The following is a 26,419-nucleotide window of genomic DNA, read 5'->3' as shown; positions in this document are numbered from 1 at the left end:
GGGACAATGACAATAAAGATATTGTATATTGTATATCGTAAAGCTAAATTGGAGGGAGCTGGTTTAATATGGATGGGGAGGGAATTCCTTAACATTGGTGCTGTCACACTAAATAAGCTTTTTCCACGCAAGGACCAAATTTCTTCCAAAGGTCACATGCTAGAAGTGGACGGAGCCTGAGGTAGAAGAGGGCGGATCTCTGTGTGTTTGCATTTTCTAGCTATGTGAAAGCCAAGGGTTTCTACATCCATCCCCATATCTCGCCATCCAGGCACCTGGTGCCCCTGGAATCTTGCACTGCTTGGAGATTTGGGTAGTGCTGTGGTCTAAACCATTGAGCCTCTTGGGCTTGCCGATCAGAAGGTTGGCAGTTCGAATCCCCGTGATGGGGTGAACTCCTGTCACTCTGTCCCAGCTCCTGCCAACCTAGCAGTTCGAAAGCACACCAGTGCAAGGAGATAAATAGGTACCGTTGCGGCGGGAAGGTAAACGGCATTTCTGTGCGCTCTTGTTTCTGTCACAGTGTTCCGTTGTGCCAGAAGCGGTTTTGTCATGCTGACCACAGGACCTGGAAAGCCGTCTGTGGACAAACGCCATCTCCCTTGGCATAAAAGCGAAATGATTGCCCCAACCCCATAGTTGCCTTTGACTGGATTTAACCGTCCAGGGGTCTTTTACCTTTTTACCTTTTAGTGTGTAACAATATTTTTTTGCCAATGTTGCTTTTAATTCTAATTTTTAGCTTTCATGCATTACCTATTATTGCTGTGGTGCTTGTCCAGAAGCAAAATTTCATTGTCCGTGTTTATTTGCTTTACTAACTAACCAGAGAAGCGTCTATTAGAAATGGCTGTTGTTGTCATAGCAGGTCCATATGTAACGTCCTATTATACAAATGTGATTTCACTTGGTTTAAAAGAGGACACCGCGAACCGAAATAGAACATCAAAAGAACCCTGTTCATTCAGAAAATTCAGAAACTAATTGGCTTTGACAGGTTTATGCAACAGTAACTATATCCTAACATTGCAACTGTCAGTAATCCAGTTCCCCTTAAGGAGTGACCCATATAAGGTAGCAGGAAAACCTCACGGACAAGCAGGAAAGTGTACAATCTTTCTTTGGAAATAATGAATACAGAATGTAATCAGAGAGCAGAAGTAACTAATCATCAAGCATGCAAGCGTATTAGCACCCCAGCACTGCTCATTGCTGAGATCTCTGCCGGTGATGCTGACCTAATTTAATTTTTTGCCCAGCTAGCCATAGGATTGAATCATAAGCATGTTCTGGTTAGCTCAGTATTTGCTTAGGCTTTTGATTTCCTAAAGTGGTGAGATTTGCAATTATATTGTATTTTTCCTGCTTTTATTTATTACAGTACGTCCCTAATTCTGTGACCACTTAGGGAAAATGTGCGTGACTTCTTATTTCTTGATTCATAACGAAAGAATTAAAAAGAAGAGAGACTCGCGGCACTTTTCAAAAAAACAACCAAACTCAGTAATCCACCCCCTGTTACTTTTAACGTTTGCTAAGATATCCCCCCAAATATTGCAGTTTTCTTTTGATGGGACTTTGTAAATGTTGCGTGGCGATTCCCGCCCCCTACCCAGATGGAGGAAATAAAGACACCGGACACCAGAACTTAGGTTAATGGGCGAAAAATGGCCACAACTTTATTGATTACAGGTAAGAGCGGTATTGGCTTTAGGCATTGGCCCTAACAGACTATCCGGTCTAACCGGGAAGGGTTAAGCACCAACAGGGGGAGCCCCCGAGATGCACATCCCTAGGCGCTCCCCAAGGGGTTACCGCTCGGGGGCGCGCTTTAGGCCCTAGCCTCCGTAGATTTCGGACGAGGCAACGCTCCCCGGAGTCCTTTAACAAACTACCCTTCAAGATTTGGGGGAGGTAATGGCGTTCCTCCCCCCCCCGACTTCATTTGCATAACAAATGGCATACTCCTGACAATGCCTACCGCCAAAACCGAGGAGTTGTGACGTTTTGCTACGAGGTAGGCAAAAAAACCAAGTGGCTTCTAAGATGCAGCCAATTAGCCAAATGGAAAAACTCCTACCAGGCCCCTTGCGGTGACCAGCCGAAGCCCATAGCAAAGTCTGAATGCAAACCTAGAGGGCGGGTGGGTGGGAAACCGCAGCTGCTGTAAGGAAAGAAAAGGGGCGAGCCAGGGCTGCCCCGACCTTAAATGCCCTTCAGTAACCCCGCCCCTACCGCCAGCCGATTGGGTGGCGCTGTGGGTAATGACTATTAATGAGAATGTAGGCGGGGGCGTGAGCCCGCAACCCCCCCCCCTTAGTTCGGGAGTGGCTTTATCACACGGTTATGAGTGTGATTTAAATTGTGTAGTTATTACAGTTAATGTGGAATCAAACACTTAATCCAGTTGCATTCAAAAGCATTCTTACATTTCATCCCTGGGCCAGTAGGATAAACTTGCATGCATTCTTCTGTTAACAAAATATGATATTGAAGAGCAGGCATAAGTGGGGTTTTTTAAAAGGGGGATTCTAGTGAATTGAAAGCACACTTAGGCTCTTAAAATGTATTTCTTTGTATTTATCTCAATTACTATATTTTCTGGCGTATAAGACTACTTTTTAACCCAGGAGAATCTTCTCAAAAGTCGGGGGTCGTCTTATATGCCGGCTACAGCAGCAGCTACAGCAGCAACTCCCCACCAAAGGATAAAATGACAGCAAATTAAATCAGAGGACACCAAGCTCTCTAGATGAAGCAGAAATACGCTTGAAAATTGGCCCCAGAAGCCCCTGCCCACTGGGAAGTAGAGCGGATATCTGACCAGACTGGAGACTGGTTTTTAAAATTTTTATTTGGTGTGCATTGGAAGAGGGGTAGTCTTATACAGCGAGTATATCCCAAACTCTATATTTTAACTGGAAATGTTGGGGGGGGGGGTCGTCTTATACACCCAGTCGTCTTATACGCCGGAAAATATGGTATCTATTTTCAGTGCTTTTCTGCAAACTGTTAAATGCCTCTATATTTCCCCTTTGGACAGGAGCCTCAAAACATGTAACTCAAAACAAAAGTTTAAAAGTTAGTGTAGATGAAAATAGATGGATTGTTATAGAGTGTGTGTGTGTACACACACTCAAATGAAGAGCACTAGTTGGTGTGCCTGTGGACCAGTGGCTCTGGGAATAAGTGTGAGCCATAAAACCTGGGGCAACAGCAACCTTTTGGCATCTGGTGTAAGGAAGAGGACTCTGATTCCACCAAGAAATTGTACTGGGGTATCTGAGCTGGACTTACCACAGCTATAGGTAGGCAGCTACATAGCCTGAAATGTGTGAGCTCACACATTCTAAAATGGTGGCAAGAGCTAATCCCAGTAATATTTCCGTTAACCCTGATTCCTGAAATGGCCAACATTCCTCCCACGGGTGGCTTTTCCGCAACCTCCTCTTCAGGGTGTGGTTAAAGAGTTCTATTTTTACCTTTTCCTTTTGTGCTTGTGAAATGATTTGGATGAATTTCATGAACAGAAGGGTGGTGGCAGATGGCGAAGGAATGAATAAGAGTAATCCATAGCTACCAAGAGGGTATAACATGTATCGTATTTCAGGGGAGTCAGGCTGGCATCCAAAACTACATTGAATTCACAAATGAGCCCTTAGGGGGAAAAGCAAGGGAACATTAGGCTGGCTTCCTGAAAAGACAGGAGTTCTGCTGAAGCCAAAGTTGACTAATGGATGGCACACTTCAGTTTCATTAATTGTTGAGTTGACGTTTGGACAATTCCTGTCTCCTTGTTACCCTTGCATAGAATCTGATTCTTAACTTGAGTCCCTTTAGATTTGCCTATAGCTTTAGGCTGATTCACACCTGATAATTTGATTTCTCACAGCTCATCATGTGACCTTCCCTGGTTCCTTTGGGAGGAATGGTGAGATATAAATGGAATGAATAAATAAAAAGCCCTTTGTTCGAGCTATTATTGGGAGATATACAAACCCTTGGTCATCTTGGTATTTGACTGGGGATGGCTGTGCTCACTCATGCAAGTCTTCAACCGATGCTCCTTTGGTTGATAAATATGTACATGTGAACTCACATGGTATCCAATGATTGTTGGAAACCACTCTGGTGCCTACTGCACTCAAAGCATCTTTGCCGAGTTGTTTGTGCTAATGTTCAGCAAGTAGGGCAGCGTTAGGAGCAGCTGCAGCTGCTAAAATGGATGGTGTAACAGGGTCAGAAAGTGTACCCAGACAGTACAACTAACCCCCTTTTCCTTTAATGATTTAAACCACTTTAGTTATTGCTGTCACAATTGGAATTGGTGTCCCTGTGGCAAATTTCCAATCCTTTCGCAATGTCATATATTGGGACACAAATATAATAAAATTGATAAGGGTATGCATAAAAGCATAATTAAAAAAAAATCTAGACTAAATGGACTAGATTGGCTATTGACATGATCCAGCAAGGCATTTCTTATGTTCTTAACATTCCTGAAGCACCAGGAAACACTTCAGGGAAATCTTGGGACAGCCTGATACAAATCCCTCTTCATCTCGGGAAATTCTCAAATCTCTTCAAGGCATTCCTTTTTGTCTTGGGATTTGGGGTTCGCTGCATTTGACAGATGGTGGTGCTGTGGGTTAAACCACAGAGCCTAGGACTTGCCGATCAGAAGGTTGGTGGTTCAAATCCCCACGACAAGGTAAGCTCCTGTTGCTCTGTCCCAGCTCCTGCCAACCTAGCAGTTCGAAAGCACATCAAAGTGCAAGTAGATAAATAGATACCACTCTGGCGGGAAGGTAAACGGTGTTTCCGTGCGCTGCTCTGGTTCGCCAGAAGCGGCTTAGTCATGCTGGCCATATGACCTGGAAGCTGTACGACGGCTCTCTTGGCCAATAAAGCAAGATGAGCACTGCAACCCCAGAGGCGGTCACGACTGGACCTAATGGTCAGGGGTCCCTTTACCTTTACCTGGATCTGATATACTTCTCTGGCTTTTCTATTTTTTGATGAGGCATGGGGCTAATGTGAAGAAACTTATTTTGGTACACTAACAGTGCAATCTTCTGTAGACTCAGAAGTAAACTCCACTGTGTTCAATACACCTTTTCCCCACGTAAGTGTACAATTTGGCTGAAATCTTTTGTACGCTTTTTCCGGGAGTTAGCTGGTGGAACACAGTAAACGTATATGGGATTGTTCTGAACATACGAAATTGTGAAAGATAATGTCTAACTGTTGGTAATTTCCTGTGTTTTCTTTGTGGGGCTTATTCAGTGGTTTAAATTGATGTTGTGCTAATTAAATAACACCTACAGGAACCAGGAGCAAATTGCATTCTGTGCAAGCTACTCCTCAGGTGCTGTGTGTCAATTGCTAACATTCAGCTCATTAGCCATAATAAAGTCAATATGTGTTTACAAAGCTAGAAGCAGCTGGAATATCGCCCTTCCCCCTCCTCTCTGAGTTGCTGTTTGTAGCTGACGCAGCCTGCATGGGCATATATGTGAGTATGTGATAGAGAATAGTAAATAAATATCTAATTTGCGACAATAAATTTTGCATTTTTAACCCAATTTGCTAGAGAAACTAAAGTGACAAACTCCAGAGAGGTATATTGTGCATACGAGACACGCAGAGCTTTCACTTCATCCACTATAATAGCCAAATCACTGTTGGGTGATGTTGGTTGAGCGTGATCCTGGTAAAGTATCCACAATCACGCACCTGATACTAAGAAGGCACAGTACACAGAAATGGATATTTTCAGTAGAATTTTACTTCAGTGTGCTCAGAATAAAAGTACTAGGGTTGGACCCAAACTTGAAGTCTATGAATAGAACAGAATTCCCTTCAGTCTCCAACGTCCACGAAAATCTTTAGAAGATCCTAAATATTGTCCTGGGAGGTAACATGTAGAGGTGGTTGTGACATTGAAGGAGAAAGGTGGTGAGTGAAAGCTGGGACCACACACACACACACACACACACACAACACAACAGCCTACTGACTTTCATGCTGTTAGATTCAAGCCATACAGTTGTACCTCGGCTCCTGAACGCCTTGGGAGCTGAACGTTCCAGCTCCCGAACGATCAGAACCCGGAAGTGACTGTTCCAGTTTTTGAACATTATGTAGAAAGTCGAAGGATAATATCAGAAATATAATAGACATAATGGAATATCTACAAGTAAGAAGAGACAAACAAGCAGCCCTGATTTCAATCGATGCGGAGAAGGCTTTCGACAAAATCTCATGGGAATTTATGAAAAAACTATTAAAAGAATTGTGTCTAGGTGAAAAATTCCAAAAAGGTATAAATGCAATATATAACCAACAGAAAGCAAAAATTATTATTAATGGAGAGTTTGGAGAAGAAATCAACATCTTTAAAGGTACAAGACAAGGATGCCCCCTATCCCCAATGTTATTTATAATAGTATTAGAGGTTCTATTAAAGAAAATAAGGCAGGACAACCAAATAAGAGGAATAGCAGTTGGTGAAAAAAGATATAAGTTAAGAGCCTTTGCAGACGATGTTATGATCACAACAGAAAATCCCCTACAATGTACACCTAGAATATTGGAATGCATAAACGAATATGGCAGATTAGCAGGATTCAAATTAAACTATGGGAAAACCAAAATACTAGTGAAAAATATGGAAGAAAAAGATAAAGTGAAATTACAAGAAATTACAGGATTGGAAATTAAAAAGAAAATAAGGTATCTTGGAATAAATTTAACAACAAATACTATAGACTTAAGTAATGAGAACTATGGGAAAACATGGAATGAAATAAAAAATGATTTGCAAGTATGGGGAAAATTAAATCTTTCCTTACTAGGGAAAATATCGGTAATAAAGATGAACATATTACCAAGGATGATGTTTTTATTTCAAAGTATCCCAATACTAGGAGGAGATAAATGTTTTAATAACTGGAAAAGAGATTTGGCTAAATTCATATGGTCAGGAAAAAAACCAAGAATAAAACACAAAATAATGATAGATAAGAAGGAGAGAGGAGGATTTGGTCTCCCAGATATGGAGTTATATCATGATGCGGTGGGTCTGACCTGGCTAAAGGAATGGATCAAATTAGATGACTCGGATGTATTGGATTTAGAAGGAGTAGAGACTAGATTTGGATGGCATGCCTATTTAATAGATGAAAAAGTGAGAGTACATAAAGGCTTCCTAGGGCATATAATCAGAAAATCTATATATAAAATATGGGAGAAATATAAAAGACTTTTAGAACCGAAAACTCCCTGGTGGGCATCACCAGCAGAAATTGTCGCAGTGAAAAAATTAAATATGAAAGAAAATTGGGCTACCTATAAAACTGTATTAAAGGAAGAAAACGGGGAATTGGAATTAAAGGACTACACAGAAATTAAAGCTCATATTAGTGATTGGTTTCAATATATTCAAATTAAGTATAGATTAGCAAAAGACAAAAAGTTAGGATTTGAAAAAGAAATATCAAAATTCGATAAATATTTAATACAAGAAAAATCAAAAAATATATCTAAATTGTATAATCTGATTTTAGAGTGGGAAACAAAGGATGAACTGGTTAAAGCATCAATGATTAAATGGGCGCAAGACATTGGGAAAAATATTATGTTTGAACGATGGGAGAAATTGTGGAAAGAAGATATGAAATTCACCATGTGTTATATACTGAAAGAAAATTACCTTAAAATGCAACATAGATGGTATTTAACACCTGAAAGAATAGCAAAAATGAATAAAAACTGTAGTGATATCTGCTGGCGATGCAACACGGGAAAAGGTACTATGATACATATATGGTGGAATTGTTTAAACATCAAACAATTTTGGGAAATAATATATAATGAAATGAAAAAAATGTTTAGATACTCATTTAGGAAAACACCAGAAGGCTTTTTATTGGGAATAGTACCAGGAAGCCTAAAGGAAGAAGATAAGACCTTATATTTATACGCAACAGTAGCAGCAAGGCTATTGATTGCGAAAAACTGGAAAAGTGGTATAATACCGACAAAAACAGAGTGGCTTGCCAAATTATTGGAGTATTACAATATATCCAAAACAATGGAAGAAATTGGAAGGATTTCAAAAGAAAAGATAGATAGGGACTGGAAGGTGTTTAAAAGATACTTGCAAAATCATATCGAAAAATCAGAACTCCTATTAGAATAAACAAGTTCCGTTTCAAATACTGAAATATCAAATAAGATGGAAAACAACGTGTAATAGAAAAAGAAGTATGAAATTAGGGTAAAGGTGTGTGAAAGAAAGTAATAGAAGTGGAAAGATATTGTAATTGAGTAGATTGGAAGTCAACACAAAGGTGGGGTGAAGGGTCGGTGGATGGTGATGGGGAAAGGAACTATTTGTGGGTTTGAGTGTAAGTATGTTTGAATATTTTTAAAGATTGTATGAAATGTATGTTTGTATGCTTGTATATGTGTATTATATGTGTATTAATGATAAAAAATAATAATAAATTGAAAAATTGTTAAAAATTAAAAAAAAAAAGTCGAATGTCTGACGGGTCTTCCACTGCCTCTGATTGGCTGCAGGAGCTTCCTTCAACCAATCAGAAGCTGCTCTTTGGATGTCAAATGTTTCGGAAGTCGAATAGACTTCCGAAACGGATTCTGTTTGACTTCTGAGGCACCTATTCAGGCTACAACAATTTTCAAACTGGGTTTTATTTTCCTCTTTTCAGGAAAGAATATTTTTAATCTATATTTCCCCCCCCCCTTTCTGTTAAAGACATAGTTACTTTGGCATTTCACCACAAAGGCAGAAACATTAGACAAAAACTTACGATAGCAGCAACAACTGAGGTGTGGAATCACCTCATTAATTAGAACAGGTTAATAGCATCAGAATGTAGAAAAAAAGGACTGAAAAATTCCCGGTGGAGGAAACACGATAATACCTTAACATTTGATCGAATTCCCAATCTTCTGCTGGCATTCAAAATGAAATGTTCACGTGCCACCCCCTCAGTCCAGCGTTGACTTTCGTTGATCATTCAAGCCATTTGTTTTTAGCCATTCTCTTCCAAATCTTAAAGGACATTTTAAATTAGCCCTATTCATGATAATGAAGTTTCACAAATCTACACAGTTACACAGCTGTGTGCCTTAGAGAAATTGAATATATCCAGCAAAAAGGGCAAAATACAACCAAGAACAAAATATTTTGTTAATGGTTTAACTTATGAATCGTATTTATTATTATGTATTTATGAACTTTTATTCCACCTTGGCTTCTGAAGAGCTCAGAGCACCACACACGGTTATGGTCTCCCCATCTGACCTTCACAGCAACTCTGAATAAAATGAGAGAGTGACAAGCCCAGCATTGCCCAGTGAGCTGAGTGGTTAAAAGGGATTTGAACCTGGCTCTCTCCACTCATAAGAAGAGTCCTGCTAGCATAGAAAAGGGGCTTTTTTGCTCCACTGCATCTAACAGTTGCCTGCTTCTGGGAAGCCCAAAAGCAGAGGATGAAGAGATTGGACTGCTACAGAGAACCAAGTTGCCTCAAACTGGAAATTGAGCACTTAGTCCCATGTGGTAGACAATTCTTCCACTAGAGATTTGACAGACATCCTTGGTGATGTCCAAATTTAGACATGCTTAGAACAGACCTATTGAAATAAATGGACTTGAGTAACTCATTTTTAAATATTTATATTTTATTAAGGTGATTTCATTTAAAAGAAATAAAGTGATACGGAAAAAAGAAGGAAAAGTGAGAGGGAGAAAAACAACAACCACAAAGATACATATAAAAATGAAAACATACACACAAAAGAGCAATATACGATATTCCCAAAATAAAAAAATTCCTTCTAGTAGCACCTTAAAGACCAACTAAGTTAGTTCTTGGTATGAGCTTTCGTGTGCATGCACACTTCTTCAGATACACTGAAACAGAAGTTGCCAGATCCTTCTATATAGTGTGAAGGTGGGGAGGGGTACGATACGATACGATATTCCCACACATTCTTGTATAAATTGGTATGGTGTTATTGTCCTAGTGCTTATGTAAGTGCTAGTAGCCTACTACATTTTGTAAAAACTCATTCCAGATGTTACCATATTTAACCATATAGAGTCTGTGCCTGTAAGCAATCGGTTCCTCAGTTGCCAGTGATGTCGTATCATCAGTCCATTGACTGAAGGGTATCATATCTTTATTTTTTCCAGTTCATCAATATCAATCTCTTGGCCACCATTAGGGCACGGAAAATCCATTTCCATTCTCCCATTGATAATTTCCATACTGCAGGGACCGCCTCTCCTGGTATGCCCCGCGGAGGACTTTAAGGTCCACAAATGACAACATTTTGGAGGTCCCAGGTTGCAAGGTGGTTAGATTGGTCTCAACTAGGGCCAGGGCCTATTCAGTACTGTCCCCAACTTGGTGGAACACTCTGTCACAAGAGACTAGGGCCCTGCGGGACTTGACATCTTTCCGCAGGGCCTGCAAGACAGAGCTGTTCCACCAGGCCTTTGGTTTGGACTCGGTCTGACCCTTATGTTGCCCTCCCCTTATGGTCTTGATCTATCGGCTACTTTTAAAATGAGGCTGCATTTTAAATTGCATTTTAACCTGTATTTTAAATTGTGGGGTTTTTTCCCTTCCCTTATTTTGTTTTTACTGCGATTTTATCGGTGTTAGCCGCCCTCAGCCCGGCTCTGGCCGGGGCGGGCAGGGTATGAATAAAATTTATTATTATTATTATTTAAAAATTCAATAAGATATTCTCCCCTGCGAGATTTAACTTTTTCTGCAGTCATAGTTACACAGTCCAACACTTTCTCCCAAAACTTGTTAAATAAAGAACATTGTGCAAACATGTGGTTCAGAGAGGCATTGCCCTTGCCACATGGACTTGAGCAACTCTGAGGGCTCATCCACACTTATCTTTAACCAGTGCTTTTTTCTATTAAAAAAATATGTTCAGGGGTATGCATTTTCCTACTCATATTGAAATACTGCTGCTCAATGAGGCCAAACTGAGATTCACAAAATGTTTAGGGTATGTGTACCTACCCCTGCATCCCCCCAGGAAAAAAAGCACTGCCTTTAACATTGAATTGGAACAAACAGCAATTTGGGTTTTCTGCGAACTGTCGTTTTCTGCGATCCAGTGGTAAAGAGCAGGTTTTCGTGGGGGAAATGCCAGGGCAAAAAGCAAGCAACAAACCCAAACACTTGGACATGACACTTTAAAACACAGACCTGTGTCTGGAAACATGGCACAAAAGGAAGTCTGGATGAGCCCTGAGAATCTAAATTGTGGCAGTAATTTGCGCAGGTTAATGACGGGCTGTGCTTTATTTTCTCCGTCCAGAATCTTTAGTTCTGTTGTTGCTTCTATCTCATCAAAGACGCCATGAAGACTATTCAACACTGTGCCTTCCCCAGATCTTCCTCTTGTGAAAAGTCTCTGTGTGTTTCAGTTCCGATAAACTGCAGGATCAGGAACAGGCACCTGAGCTGCATCCCAAAGGAGCCGGTCTCAGCAGTTCTGGGACCAGTTATGCAGGCAGTGAGTTTACAGGGACTGAATGGGAATTGCTCTGTATTTCTCTGTTGGCTTAGAAACCAGGGTGGTTAGAGTGAATCACACCCTGACGAGAAAATGAGACAATCAGTGTCTTGCACATGGAGGTGGCGACATCAGCCAGATCTGAAAAAAGTAGAGAAGCCAGGAAATTATTCAAGGTACAATGTTGCATTTTTTCCTTCCCCCCCCCCAACCTCCCTGCCCCTTAAAAACAACAACCACAAAATAGAACAAATTGTATATTAAGTAAGGCTAAGAACTACGGTGTCTGCAATATCATGGGTTTTACAGTTCAATCCTATCCATATCTACTCAGAAGCAAGCACAATTTACTTCAATGAGACTTGCTCTCTGGTAAGTGTGCAAAGGATTGCAACTATAGTGGCTTCAAACCTGGTTTGATATAGTATTGGATTTTAAATTTGGGCAACCCGGTTTTTTAAAAGCTTAGCATACCGTGTAGCTTGATTGCATTAGTTTATTAAACTAAAATAATAATAATAACCTGAACAAGATATTGCAAGCTGGGTGCAGATATATCTCCCAGTTTCTAACCATTTCATTCAACTAAACTTCCTTGCCACATCCTTTTGAAAGTGTTCCGTTTCTGGTACCTCAATCAAAGCCATCTTTTCATGTGAACCAGCCCTATTGGCTTCCAGGTGGATTTACTTGCAATAATGCTTATTTATTAGATACAGCCTTCGGGCATTTTTGATACAGTGGTGGTTAATGCTACATTTTAGCCACCAGGATGATAAATGACCGCAAGTGATTAAAAGGTGCTGTTTTCCAGTTCTTAGGTGTCTAATTTAATAAGAGCATAATTGTTTTTCCACTTTAATGTTCTCTTCAAATCAGCTGTGGTTTAGAGTTTGCTATGGTGTTAATAACAGGAAAGCAAATTAATCTGAGGGGGGGTGTGCGTGAAATTTTTACTTTCACTTTACTTGGTTCAGTGTAACACCTCCCCCCCCCCCAAAGCCGTTTCATCTGACCCCTGAGTGCCCTGCAAAATACTCATCAAGGTGTTTTCAAGAAGCTATTGGTTCACGGTTTCCTTCATAGCCTTGCTATTGTTTCATTCAAATAAATCCTATAGTTCAAAAACGGTTTCACTCAAAAGTGGGGAAAGCATTTTCTTCAACTCTCAGAAATAGGCAGGCTATGCATTTGAATGCTGCATTTTTCTTTGTATTTGTATGCAATTTTCAGTCTGTGTCTCTGAGCACATGTGTTCCATAATGTGTTCAAATGATTTAATTTATGCTGCTGCTCCTGTTTGCGCCCCAAAAAATGTATTATTTGTTTTGGCAAATCTTTATCTCAAAGAAGGCTAGGGTGGCAAACAATACAGTTAAAAATAAACATGAGCATAAAAACAATGCAATTAAAAAATAAAATAAAAATACCTTTAAAAACTTTAAAACATGTAAAGCAAGCACATGCTGTCATTTGTAGCTCAACTAAAGCATTTTTCTTGTATTGTATGTGGCTCCAGGATTTCAGTAAGGCTATTAAGCATATTGGAGTGACACAGAATGATTCCCATTCACCCTTTACAATATGGATAACTACTTTTTCCATACCTCAATAGAATTAAACATTGTTACTGAGAAAGGTTAATTTGACATATAAATTAAACATTCAAAAACTTCTGTTAAATATTATGGTTTATATATATATATTTTAAAAATGGTCTGAAATAAAATGATTCCCCATTCCCTGTAATTCATTATCCTGTCTCCAATGACCACCTTCTGCAATGGCATGCCGTATTTTCAGGGATAATCTAATATCCTTAGCATCTGGTGAATTCCAAAGTATTGTGCTGAGAAACTTTGTTTTGTAGAATGCTTAATCTAATGTATTCAAACAAAATGAAGTAGGGTTTAATATTCTGTTTGGAAATTGTTTCACAGAGGGGCAAATCCATCCAACGTTCGAACACCCCTCCAACCATTGGTAGTTTAGAAGTCTACAAACAAAACACTTGTTGCTTTACATGCCTTTGTCTTGGTATTTTCAATTATAAATTATAAATTATTGTTTATAAATTAGCAAGGAAGGGGAGATCACCTCTCCACATGTGTTTTGTGTGCACTCATAAAGATTTTACCAAGGCAGCTTTCAATACTGTTTGGGCCTGCAAAAGTTTTGCGGAGGACATACTGCTCTGTCACCAATCAGAGCATGTCCCATAACTTCCTGCTGAAATCCTGACACTGTATACAGAGACGTAGGAAGGGGGGGGCAGAGGGGGTGGGTCTCCCAGGGTGCCACTCTGGGAGTGGTGACAAGATGGGGCGGGATTTTTTGCAGTTTGAAAAGTAGTAGGGAAATGCACTGAAAAGAATGAGATGGTCGAATTATTAATGGGAAGATGTCTAAATAGCCACAAGCAAATCGGCTTGAATACTCATAGTCATATAACCACCCTATTTAGCACCAATGCTCAATTAAGACTAAACATAACCTAACCTCAGCAAATGCTTTGTGCAAGCAGATCAGGAAGAAATCTCAATAAACAGATAACCTGAAGGGGTCCATAATTTCTTGTTATTTTCAGCCACCCCCACTCCAGCCAGACATTTTATTTCCATGGCTATCAAAGCAGTGTAGGGTCACCAAATAATAGCATGATGGCATATACATACAATCTCCATTAATCACCACCCGACTTGTGTTACTGTAGGTTAATAATAATAATAATAATAATAATAATAATAATAATTTATTTATACCCCGCCCATCTGGCTGACTTTCCCCAGCCACTCTGGGTGGCTTACAATCAAGTGTTAAAAACAATACAGCACTAAATATTAAAAACTTCCCTAAAGGTTTTCTACACTATGTTGTCATGCATGTATCATGAGGTAATTTGGAAGACCAGGTAAGTGGAGTTCAAAAACCAGGAAATGAGTTAGTTCCTAAGTGGAAATATAGTTCCAAACCAAAGCCACAGCACATAAAACAGAAGACAAGGGTTTTTTTTTTAAATTCCTTTGAGACTTTGCCCCCTCAGACCACTTTCGATCTCTTGGAACAGCACTTTTCAGTTTAATGAAAATTCCACACAATCCTAGCTCTGATTGAAAATTTGTGGGAAGTTTTTTTTTTAAGGGATGAGAAAAAAAATCCGTGGTAGTTTGGGTAATGAATTGCTATTTGACAAATCTGTGGTAAATGTGATGTGCCAGTCACAGCAGGACTGCCAGCATGGATTGGCAGTCTCTCATCTTCCTTCAGAGACTGCAAAAGAGGAAATGGAACAATTGGTCAGTGTGCAGAACTTTCGCATACGCAGTGGAGCTTTCATTTTCTCTTCTGTCCCCTCCAGCCCTCTGCACGCCCTCAAAATATGATCTGGAAGGTTGGAGGGGGACCCTCCAGAGCATATACCATATTTTTCGCCCTATAGGATGCACTTTTTCCCCTCCAAAAATGAAGGGGAAATGTGTGTGCGTCCTATGGGGCGAATGCAGGCTTTCGCAGGTGCGCACCGACCCCTCTCGCTCTCCAGGCTTCAGGAAGCTCTCCACAAGCCTGTGGAGCCCGGCGGGAACTCCTGCAGGCTCCGAAGGCTTGCAGATAGCTGCCTGCAGCCCGAAGGCCGGGGAGTGCGGCACTGTGCACCCCGGGCTTAGGGCAGCTATCCGCAAGCCTGCGGCGCCTGGCGGGACTTCCCACCAGGCTCCGCAGGCTTGTGGATAGGTGCTTGCAGCCCGAAGTGTTGCAACCCGCTGCAGGCTTGCGGATAGCTGCCCTAAGCCCGGGGTGTGCAGCGGGCTACAGTGCCGCACTCCCCGGGCTTCGGATAGCAGCAAGCTCCAGGAGCTATGGCGAGGTTGAGTGCAACCTCACCATCGTTCCCGGACCCGTTCTGGGGGCTGGGGTCGGGGGAAGCTCGGGCTTCCCCCGCCCCCAGCCCGGCAAGCTCGGGGGGGAATTTTCTTTATTCCCCCCCAAAAAATAAGTGCACCCTATGGGCCGGTGCACCCTATAGGGTGGAAAATACGGTATTTTGGGGTTACGCAGGGGGAGGAGAGAAAATGGAAGTTCTGTGGCATGAGTGAAACTCTGCTTGTACAGCATTGGGTTCAACCTATTACCTCTGAAGCAAAGCAGGTGTTTGGGTACCTTTCTTGAGGATAACCAGGGAGACCGAGAAAGGCCACCTGTCAAATGTACCCAGAAAGAAAAATAGAGGCATTCAGCAACTCCAAAAGCAACACTTCCTCTCCGCTAAATGAAGCGCCCGCTTTTCCATTCACTTTCTTATCTGTAGAGTTCATGAAACAAGGCAAACGGAGGGGCAAAGTACAAGGTAAACAACCCCAACTAGAAGGAAGTTAAATAGCTGGTGTTTGCACATGGCTTCCAGCCTCTAAGCCTAATATAAAGTTTAGCCCGGTCTGTGATTCATTATGTTGAAAGAGGAAGGAGGTTCACCAAAGTAAATGGTGGCGACAGCAGTCTTGAATTTGAATTTCTTTCCCGACGTTTTTTAAAGTGTTGCATGAAATTGAACTTTCAAACTGGGTTGTTGTTGTTAAAAAGAAAGACCATGATTTACAGAGCCATTTTTAATTTCATTAATTTGTGTCAAAATATACACTTCTGACTCTTGTAGAGCTTCTGGGTGTGATCATGTCTGGGTGTCCTATCTGAAATGTGTAGGCAACTTGAGTGAGGCTGGGACTCCCTTAGAGACATAAAGATACATGCATAGGCAAACATCCCTCCTCTCCCCGTGGTCAGAATCCTGGAAAGAGGTGCTCTATATAGCCTCAAAGCTGGGTTATTGCAATGCACTCTATATGGAACCACCTTTGGGATTCATTTGGAAACTGCAGCAAGTTCACCAGGACAGCTTGCCAAGAACGTATTACACTCATTCTGAACAAGCTGCAGTGGCTGCCAGTTTGCAGTGGCCAAGCCAAATCCAAGGTACTTGCTTGGACCTGTCAAGCTCTATGTGGAATACCTGCTCCTATACCTAGCCCAGATGTTCCAATCAAGCCAGGATGCCCACATCTGCCAAGCATCTGCTGTGTGGAAGCATGCGAGAGGGGGTTCTCAGTACTAACGTGCCAACTGTGCCATGCCCTCTAGGTTTAAGTGATGCCAACCTTGGTTGGTTTTGGGCCGCCGGTTAAAAACTCATTCACCTTGAGACCTACGAAGGTTATGCCAAAGACATGGTGGCCACTGAACACCACTTCTTTGGGGGTTCTGCAATCGCCACCTTAAGATCTAAGTTTCTCTGTCAGCGTGCAGACCAGCCCGATTCCAGACTAGCATGGGGAGTGTGCCTACTGGCGCCAGCAAACCATAATGAATGAATAATGCCTTGGCTCTGTTTATGCTCTTTAGCGCTACATGGAAGGAAGCATCCCATCTGCTTTCTGCTCAGAACTGTTTTAAACAGAAATGGATACTGTTGCTTTGCTGTTTTCGCGGAGCAGAAGACAATGCTTTCAAGTTCATTCCTTGAAAAATTGAAGTGCGGATTTCAAGTTCCAAATAAAACCCTGGGGTTTGTGAGCCATCAGGGTCCACCCACCATCTCCGGGTAGCGGAGGTTGCTGAAAGCCTCCTTTCATTTTAGTGGGGGTTCTTGCATGTGTCGTGACAGCAGTCAGAAGAACCAGCTGGATTGGGCCAAAGACCCGTTTAGTCCAGCCTCCTGCTCTCAGAGTGGCCAACCAGGTGTATGCAGGAAGCCCCAAAGCAGGACCCGAGTGCAGCAGCACTTGTGATTCCTAGCCAATGGCATTCCGAGGCACACTGACTGTGTTGGCGGAGGTAGAACATAGCCATTGTTCTACCCCCCCCCCCATTATTGAGCCTGGACACTGAGGTAAAGCTCCGAGGGCCTTCTGGCGGTTCCCTCACTGTGAGAAGTGAAGCTACAGGGAACCAGGCAGAGAGGGCCTTCTCGGTAGTGGTGCCCGCCCTATGGAACACCTTTCCATCAGATGTCAAGGAAATAAACAACTATCTGACTTTTAGAAGACATCTGGAGGCAGCCCTACCGTATTTTTCGCTCGATAACACGCACCCAACCATAACAAGCACATAGTTTTTAGAGGAGGAAAATCCGTAGGCATGCCACCCGTAGGCATTTCCTCCATAACATGCACAGACATTTCCCCTTACTTTCTAGGAGGAAAAAAGTGAGTGTTATGGTGCAAAAAATACGGTATTTAGGGAAGTTTATAATGTTTGATGTTTTGTCGTGTTTTTAATATTCTGTTGGGAGCCGCCCAGAGTGGCTGGGGAAACCCAGCTAGATGGGTGGGGTATAATTTTATTGTTGTTGTTGTTGTTGTTGTTGTTGTTGTTGTTGTTATTATTTATTATCATCATCACCATCATCATTAGCCATTGATAGCCTTATTCTCCAAGAATGTGCCCCATATACGTGAGTAGAGGTTACTCAAGCACCATACTTACTTTTTATATTGTTTTTGTTTTGGTAAGTGCAAATTGGTAGCTTCCCATTAGAATATTAACTGAGCTAGCAGGCAGTTGGACTAGATGACTCTTAGAGTCTCTCCCAGCTCTACAGTTCTGTGATTATATGTTCTTAAATGCCCATGTGCAGCTACTTCAGTTCCCTGTTCGCATGAGTGACAAAGGAAGCCAGGAAGCCGCAGTTCCTTGTTGATACCCAAACTGGGAAGCTATGGTTAATGGTGTCCAAACAAACTGGAACACGAAGGCATGATCTAAAGCTGGATTCCAGACCCTGAATTGCTTGGAAGCCATTTGCTATAGTTCCTGGTTTCGTCATCCCTCAGAGCTATGGGAAACTTTGGCTTCTTGGCTGGTTCATCGTTTTGCACAAAAGGAGAAGCAATACAGGAGCTCTGGATGGGTGCATTAAGTTCATTTGCATCCCTTGGGTTATTGAGCTGAGGCTTATAAATGTAGCCGCAGCAATAGTGGCCTCCTATTTTAATACTCAAATAATTTGTTGGGGGTGGGGGAATTAAAGCGATCTAAATAGACGCTACTGCGCTAAACACGCTTGTAAGATGACATTATTCCGAGGACTGCAGGCATCTTTCAGAAGTCGGAGCGAGATTTCACAGTGTTTGTAAAGTATTCCTAATACCTACACATGCAGCATGCGAAGAATGGCAGCCTAAACGTACAACTGGGCTCAATGCCCTTCATGTTTCTCTTTATCATAAGCAATCTGCTTCTATGGGAGACCACGCTTGCCAATTACTCCATGTTGCTTAAAAGAGAAACCAAAATCGCCCGGCAAGAGTGGAAACTTTTTAAAAGAGGCTTTGAAATATATCTCAGACTGTTCTTTCAAGCAGCTTCCCACCACTTTGTGCTCAATTAGTTTGCACTCCCAGAAGGAAATGACAAATCAAACGATGGCGGGATCTGAGCAAACTTTTCAAGGCAGAGTTGGGCATAAGTATTGAAATCAAGCTGTATCTAAAGAAAACATCTCTGGGATATTTTCTTCCCTCCTCTGTGACTTAGCCTAGAATGCCAAAGCCTGAAAGGATAAACGGGTTAGCTTGTCAAAATGGCCATTTTCAAAAAAAAAAATGAAGCGACGGCTTTTATTCAGGTAAGGGAAATGTCTGTCTTTATGTATTGGAATTCTTCTTTATCAACAGCTCTGAGAGCCATCAGGGCCGGGCTGTCTGTGAGGCAGCGTGGGGCAGTTGCCTCAGGCAGCAGTTCCTGAGGGTGCTTTTGTCACTGCTTGCCTGCAACACACCTGTTGCTTGCTGCCAGGCACCCACCATAGGAAGTGGTGGTAGTAGCCAGCTAGGCGGAGCTGCTTATTCTCTGAGGCAGTGGTGGATGAAGGCAGGCCACAGGCACCTCTGCCTCCTTGGCTGCTTGACTCTGCTCAACCAATGGTTGCCCTGCTGTTGTTGTCCATTGTCCTTCTCTCATGGCTGAACAGAGGGCATGGCTGAGAGACTTTCCCATAAGCGCCATTTTTAAGGAGCAGTTCCTTATTTGAATTGTGTTAGAGCTCCTGGCAGCGGGGAGGGGAGATCTCCCTCATTCCATAATTATCCCCTTGTGGAGGAGCGATGTTAGGAGACAATACAACAGTCTGGCCACTTTACCTCAGAATCCTACACGTGAGCAGGGACAAGCATGCATGCTTAGCACAACACACATTCACCACTATCCCTGCCCTCCTGCTTGAGTTGGAGGGCCAAATCTGAAGTGGGGAACCTCCCTATTCTTTCTAATTCCCCTGGTCGGTGGATTCCCTTGTTATGCTAGACTAACTGAGATTGCTTCCATAAACTTTCATAGATAGTACTTAGGCTTCCTTGTACCCTTAACAAGGAGATATATCAGCATTCCTCCCATCCCTTGCGCCCTTGGCAAGGAGCAGCTTTTGTGCTCTGCCAGTGACTTCTTCCACAGCCACCGGGGTCAGGCCTGCTCAGCTACATCTCTCCTCCTCCTCCTATCCTTCAATCCATCTGTCTGTGTGTGCACTTGGAGCCTAGAGCCTTGGAGCACTTCAAACTTCTAGGTTGGCAGGAGTTGGGACAGAGCAACGGGAGCTCACCCCGTTGCGGGGGATTTGAACCGCTGACCTTCTGATCGGCAAGCCCAAGAGGCTCAGTGGTTTAGACCACAGCGCCACCCACATCCCTAACCTCTATGTATGCCCCTGCATATAAGAGATATGCCTTGTAGTTTGGATGGTGAATTCCCTCCTTTTCTCAGATCACCTAATTGTCCTCCTGTCTCTTCTACAGAAACTCCAGCCAGATTCCATGATGCCACTGATTTTTACCTTGACGGCCTCTTTGTTTTTAACTCCACCTTTCCAGGCCCCTCTTGACAGTATAACACCATTGCATTTATAGCCCGAAGCACAGCAACCTGGAAACTGTTGCTAACAGTTGCAGTAGCTAGATTAATAGATTGCATTGGGAACGTGTTCCCTCCAAGGTGACTTACCTTCCGCTCCTTTAGGCATACAAAGTCACGGCTGACAGCACGTACCACACATTCAAAACTGCATTCCCCTTAGGGAACAAGTGCTGTAAATGATAAACAGTACAGATCAGCAAGGAATAATATGATTAATTAGTGTCAGCTGACTCTGGACAGTTCAACACTTCCTCTGTTGAATTAAAAGTGTCTGCAATACTTTGGAGACTTAAAAAAATAAATAAATCAGAGTGCACTCGGTGCCCGTGATCTGCTTTTATATTCTATGAATACCCTAGATGTAAAGGGGCAGTTTGCATTGTTATTTAGGTCATTATTTTATTTAGGTAATTTATATACCACTCTGCATTTCAAAGGAAAACTCTTAAGCAGTTTACGATGTCCCCAAAATATCACAAATCAACTGCAAAAAAGCTATTAAAAATTATATGTTTTAGAGCAGTGCAGAGAATAATTAGATAAGCTATATTCTTGAACACAACTATAAAATGAAACATATGGGGACTATAATAACTACAAGCAGATTCAAAATGCAAAAATGCAGCAGAGACAACCAGACTGCTACAAGCGGCAGCCCTCTCCCTTCTGCTGCTGTCTCACCAACTTAAGCTCAGTTACAAGAATCTATACCAGGGGGTAGACATTTCTGACTTCCCATGCAAAGGCCTGGTTCCACGTGGCAAGGCCTGGTTGTTCCAGACAAAAAGAGGGCATGATGTATGTCAGGTGACTTACGGCATGTGCCCTGATTAAGATCAGCTGGATTAGGGGGGGGGTGTAATCTGTTGCACGTTTTACAAAGTAGGATGAGTTCTTTCATGGCAAGAAGGGTGCATTATAGTCCTAAGAAAACAGATTATTCTTTCTAGAGAACCATTTAGACTAGTAGCTGATGGGAATAGTCGCAGCGGGTGAATGAGCAGTCAGCAAGGCTTCATTGGCATCAAGGATCAGCCAGAGAACATGCTAGGCATATCAGGGCTCAGATCAGGAATGTGGGAAGTGGCAGTAAAAAGGATGTTCAGCATAATGACCACAGCTCAGGAAACAAGCATGCAAAGCCATCAAATTTTGTACTCAATTGCTTTATGCCTCGGAAGTGAAATGGTAATCAAAAACAAACCTTTGCTTATTTTATGTAATGCTGTTTCTTTTAGAGGGGTTACTACCCTGCTGCTTTTGCTCTGATTGACTTGGGAGGGGGGGCTACTCCTGAGTAAAGCTTTTAAGATTGCAAGCCAAAGAAGCCTTCTAACGTTCCGTGACCTCACCTTGAAATGAAGGTTGGGAGAAGATGAGATGTTACACACTTTAAATTAGCAGCCTTCAACACACTGCAATTTGCCCGCCCTGAAAAATGACAACAGCCCCCCCCCCCTGTTCTTGATTTAAAACACACATTGGCTTCACAGATTTCAGGGCCATGTTTTGCTAATTGTGGGCAGGACAGCAAATGGTGCCTCCTCCTCTGGTCAAGGCACAATGGACCGCAGGGTGTTATTTGGTCACCTGAACAGAAACCCCCACAACGTCCTTCATGATAACAAATTAAATAACTAAACAATTTGCTGCCATTTCATGACCCTCCTAAACTCCTCTGCCTCCGGGTAGAGCCGGTGCAGGTTTGTCGTTGTCCTGGGGAAAAACGTTTGCACAATTCACCGAAGTCATTCATTAGCAGGGAACCTAGTATTCCAAGCAAGATTAGCATTTGTCTGTTTGGGGTTTGTTTTGCAGACTCTGCAAATGGATGTAAACAAGCTGAATATCACATTGCTTCGGATTTTCCGCCAAGGAGTAGCTGCTGCTTTAGGACTGCTGCCACAACAAGTGCACATCAACAGACTCATTGTAAGTGGTGAGCATTTTGTGTGACAATTTGCATTTCTTAGCTTTCATGTCCTGGGAATAAAAACCCAGCACAGTTTTAAACAGTGAAAAAATTTCCCCTAACTGCTGACTGCAAGGGTGACTTCTGATAGCCACTGAAGCTCTTTCATATAGCTCATTCTTCTCTAGAGAGTCCCAGTTTATACATACCACTGTGGTTGCATGAGTGTGAAAAAAGACAATTTTTTCTCTAATATTGTCCTGAGCACCAAAATTACCCCAGAACCTGACCACTGTAGAATCAGAAGGTCAAGTCACATGATCACATTCCACATGGCCAACCAGCTAGCTTTAATTTGCATCTTGAATTGCCATTGGATATGGTGAACGGGTTATGTGCAAGGTCTACCGTAGGACGTAGCAAATCTTCCAGGGGTGGGTTCAGTGACACCGTGCCCAGAGAGGCTATGATGGAGTTGAGAAGTACCACACCCAACACCTTCCCCCTGGGCAAATTCCTATTTGGGCTGGAAAAGTATCCCACCAATGCTCGTAAGAATCTGCCGAATTCTAGTGAAACCACTGGCCCACCTAGTTCAGTTTTTGTCACCGCTGAATGGTGACACTTTCCATGTTTTCAGAGAGGAGACTTTCTCTTAAATATGGCCAGGGGTTGAACCCAGCCTTTGTTTATATAAAGGCATGTAATCCACCACTGAGCTACAGCTCTTCAGTTGATTCCATCCTGGTTCCTTGTGTAGTTAGCAGGCATGTGGCAGACATCTAGCAGAACAATGATCAAATTATGAATGAGCAGTTGAAGTTTGCTCCAGATTTTTGAGAAGAGAACATCTACCCACCAATTTAAGGAGGATCATGCAGGGTCATTTCTGAGCTTCTTTTCTCTATATATGAGGTGTGGGGAGCCTCATGTCCAGGGGCTGAATACGGCCCTCCAGAACTCTCCATCTAGCCCTCAGAAGTGTCACCTGGCTGGAATGTGTCCTGCAACTCTGATACCGTCTCTTGCTTGTCTGAATGAAGGATAGAGAGGGATGTGAGAGTATGTGTAGAAACTAGCCTACCACACAAAAATAAAAATCAGTGTTAATTGCTCTGGCTGCCTTTGCCTATGGCTTCACCCACCATTGGCAGGTGACCCTCAGGAGTTAAAAATGTGGCCCTTGGGCTGAAAGGGAGTTTTCCAGCCCTGCTCTATATAACACAACATATCTGAAGTGCATATACAAAGTTCTGGTTATTTTTGCATCCGTTCTTAACCAGTTCGCTTCTGCAGAACTTACCTGGTGAAACTGGTCCGATGGAGAGATTTTCCTTGCACTGTAACACAGAAATAGGTTAGCAGTGATAGACATTATATTGTGTTCCACACATACAACACACTGTATATCGCCTCAATCAGGGACGATTCATTTTAAAACCAAATTTAGTTGTGTGGATTATAAGACACAGTCAGCATGCTCCTCTTAACAACACAAGATGGATGTGCACAGCTCATACATGGCCTGAGGAGCAGCCATGGCTGAATTTGGCAAAACACAATCCCACTTCTGACTCAGAAGAAATGTCACGTGGAATGTTACGTGAATCACAAAAGTGAGAGCTTCACCTTTAGATTTATTAACTTCACAACAATTATGTCTAGATCAGTTTTCCATGTTCTACTTTGGCCTTTGAGAGTTCATGGTCCTGTAGCTGGCTGGACTTACTTGTGGTTGGTTGACAGCATGTCATGTGTGCCCCTATGAGGGAGATGAAACGTCTGTTTTCATGGCAGTCTGAATTTGCTGGAGCAAACTAAATGAAGTTGAAGTTGTCCAAATGTATGATGTAGCATCTTTCTGATGGTGTGAATTCAAGTTCAGATTATTTGCTTAAGGGTAACATGACACATTAGAAAACTGTAAATAAGTAGCTATTATCAGGAAAGGAGGTGAATCACCAAATTTAATCCATGAATTTCAAACCCTCTATATACAGCCCTTGGGGTTTATATCTTCACAGTGATGGCTTGCACCTCACTCACTCCTAAACATTTGCATCCACATAACTGACTGTAACATCACTTAATAGATGCTGCAACCTCAGATTAATATCACAGACACTGCATGGACACACTCTGCACCATATTCCAGTATTCATGTGAATCTACTAGTAGATTTGGGGTATTTGATTCTCTTGGATCCATGTGAGATTTAAATTCTAGGTCCTCAGGAATCTGTCTGCTATAAAATAGACCCAGATAAGTCCCCATGAGAACTCTAGGTTTTTCCAGAGGCTCCTCTGCCCTGGTGCGTAGCAATGACATCATCACTATGCACCCAGATTTGGAGACTTTTAAGCACGGCATAAGGAAGAGGAAATTTAAAACATCTGAAGTGCCATTTGGATGTTCTAAATAGCAACTGGACTCAGTTTGGTAGGTATTCTACTTAATCCAATAATTCTGATTTGAACGGAGGGGAATTCACCCAGCTCTGGTCTCATGAACACTTGTAAGAAGAGCAAATCATAGAATTGTACCATGTTTTGTTATTAGTAGAGATTTTTTAGAGGTCTGCATCCAGCTCATATTTATGTTCTCCAATTCTGCTAGGGCAAGAAGAACTGCGTTGAGCTCTTTGTATCACCAGTAAACAGAAAAGGCGTTTCTGAGACACTGCCGTCTGAAGAAGTCTTGAGATCTCTTAATATCAATGTGCTACACCACAGTTTATCCCAGTTTGGAATTACCGAAGTCTCTCCAGAGGTAAGCAATCATGAGTACATCATGCCGCATCTCATTATTCAACATGCATCTCAAGTGTGCTCTTATTAAGCACTACCATTTCAAAAGGTAGTGATATAGTGCATAGCAGATAAATGTCATGCCTAGATTCTAGCCTTAGTCAGATGTTTCCTATCCATTAGGCAGTGATGACAGATATGTCAATTTCAGTTCTCAGCTTCTAACTTTTTCAGTCTGAAGTTTGGTTTTTAACATTTTCACATCAGTTCACAATTTTTTAAAAAGTCCTCATGAAAATTTGTCACTGCAAATTTCTCCCAACATGCACATTTTTGCAAAGCAGTTTTGTAATATGCAGTGGCACCTTGGTTCTCAAACTCAATCCGTTCTGAAAGTCCATTTGACTTCCCAAACATTTGAAAACCAAGGCACGGCTTCTGATTGGCTGATTGGCCCCGGGAACAATGTTGACATCAGAAACGAAAGTTCACAAACCAACCCTTGCTTCGGGTTTGCTGCGTTTGGTAGCTGATTTGTTCATCAACTAAGCCATTCAGGAACCAGGGTACCACTGTAATGCATTTTTGTGGGTTATTTTCATTAACATATGCATACATTACCCTATCATATGCATTTTGTTCTGTACGTTACTTGACTTGCAAACTGCATTGCAAAATTCAGGAAATTGTGAAGGCTGGCTACGTATTGTTTCAGCAAATGAGAATGAGGCAAGTTTGCATTTAAATGCAATCTGAATCAAATTTCTTTTCCATCCCCACCTATGAGAAGATCAGTGAGAATGTGAGATGTGAGCCCTGCTACTTGAAACTGCTCATTGGCCACTTCCCCCAGCTGACACATAGCTGGCATTAACCAGCCTCCTTCAGACTGATGTTAATTGCATGTCATGGCGCGTGGTTGATGCACACAGCAGCATTAAGGAGTGGTAACAGCCCCACACATGTTCTTGGTGTGTTTGGTAACCACAGGTACCAAATGCATGAATGGGGCTTCTGATGTACATATTATGGGGGAAAGACCAAAGGCTCAGCCAGAAGGTAATCAAAACGTTAACACAGAACTTTGTGGCACCTTAAAGCTTAGCTGTTTTGTTTTGACATGAGATTTTCAAGGCTTGTGATTAAAATTTTAGCTTATTTGAAACAAAGTGTACATCGTTTTGACTACCCAAATACGCATGCATACACTGCAATTGAAAAATGCAATTTAGCTTGAGCAAAAATTTAGTTCCACTCCATTTGAGGATATATCAACAGAGAA

General features: G+C 42.1%; 1 protein-coding gene across 2 annotated transcripts in view; it reads left to right on the top strand.

The window, feature by feature from the left end:
* The window catches only part of PTPRR (protein tyrosine phosphatase receptor type R), a 110,717-nt gene that overhangs the window by 44,315 nt on the left and 39,983 nt on the right, over window positions 1-26,419 (top strand). For both annotated transcript variants that reach the window (XM_082241101.1, XM_082241102.1), the window contains exons 3-4: window positions 22,297-22,410; window positions 25,007-25,159. In XM_082241101.1, the coding sequence (XP_082097227.1) occupies window positions 22,297-22,410; window positions 25,007-25,159 (267 nt within the window). The remainder of the gene's footprint in view (window positions 1-22,296; window positions 22,411-25,006; window positions 25,160-26,419) is intronic.

Source organism: Podarcis vaucheri (genome assembly GCF_965113315.1).
Source record: "Podarcis vaucheri genome assembly, chromosome: 10".
In the NCBI taxonomy this organism is placed as follows: Eukaryota; Metazoa; Chordata; class Lepidosauria; order Squamata; family Lacertidae; genus Podarcis; species Podarcis vaucheri.
Note: the sequence above shows the minus strand (reverse complement) of the source record. Positions and strands in the feature narration are given on the sequence as shown.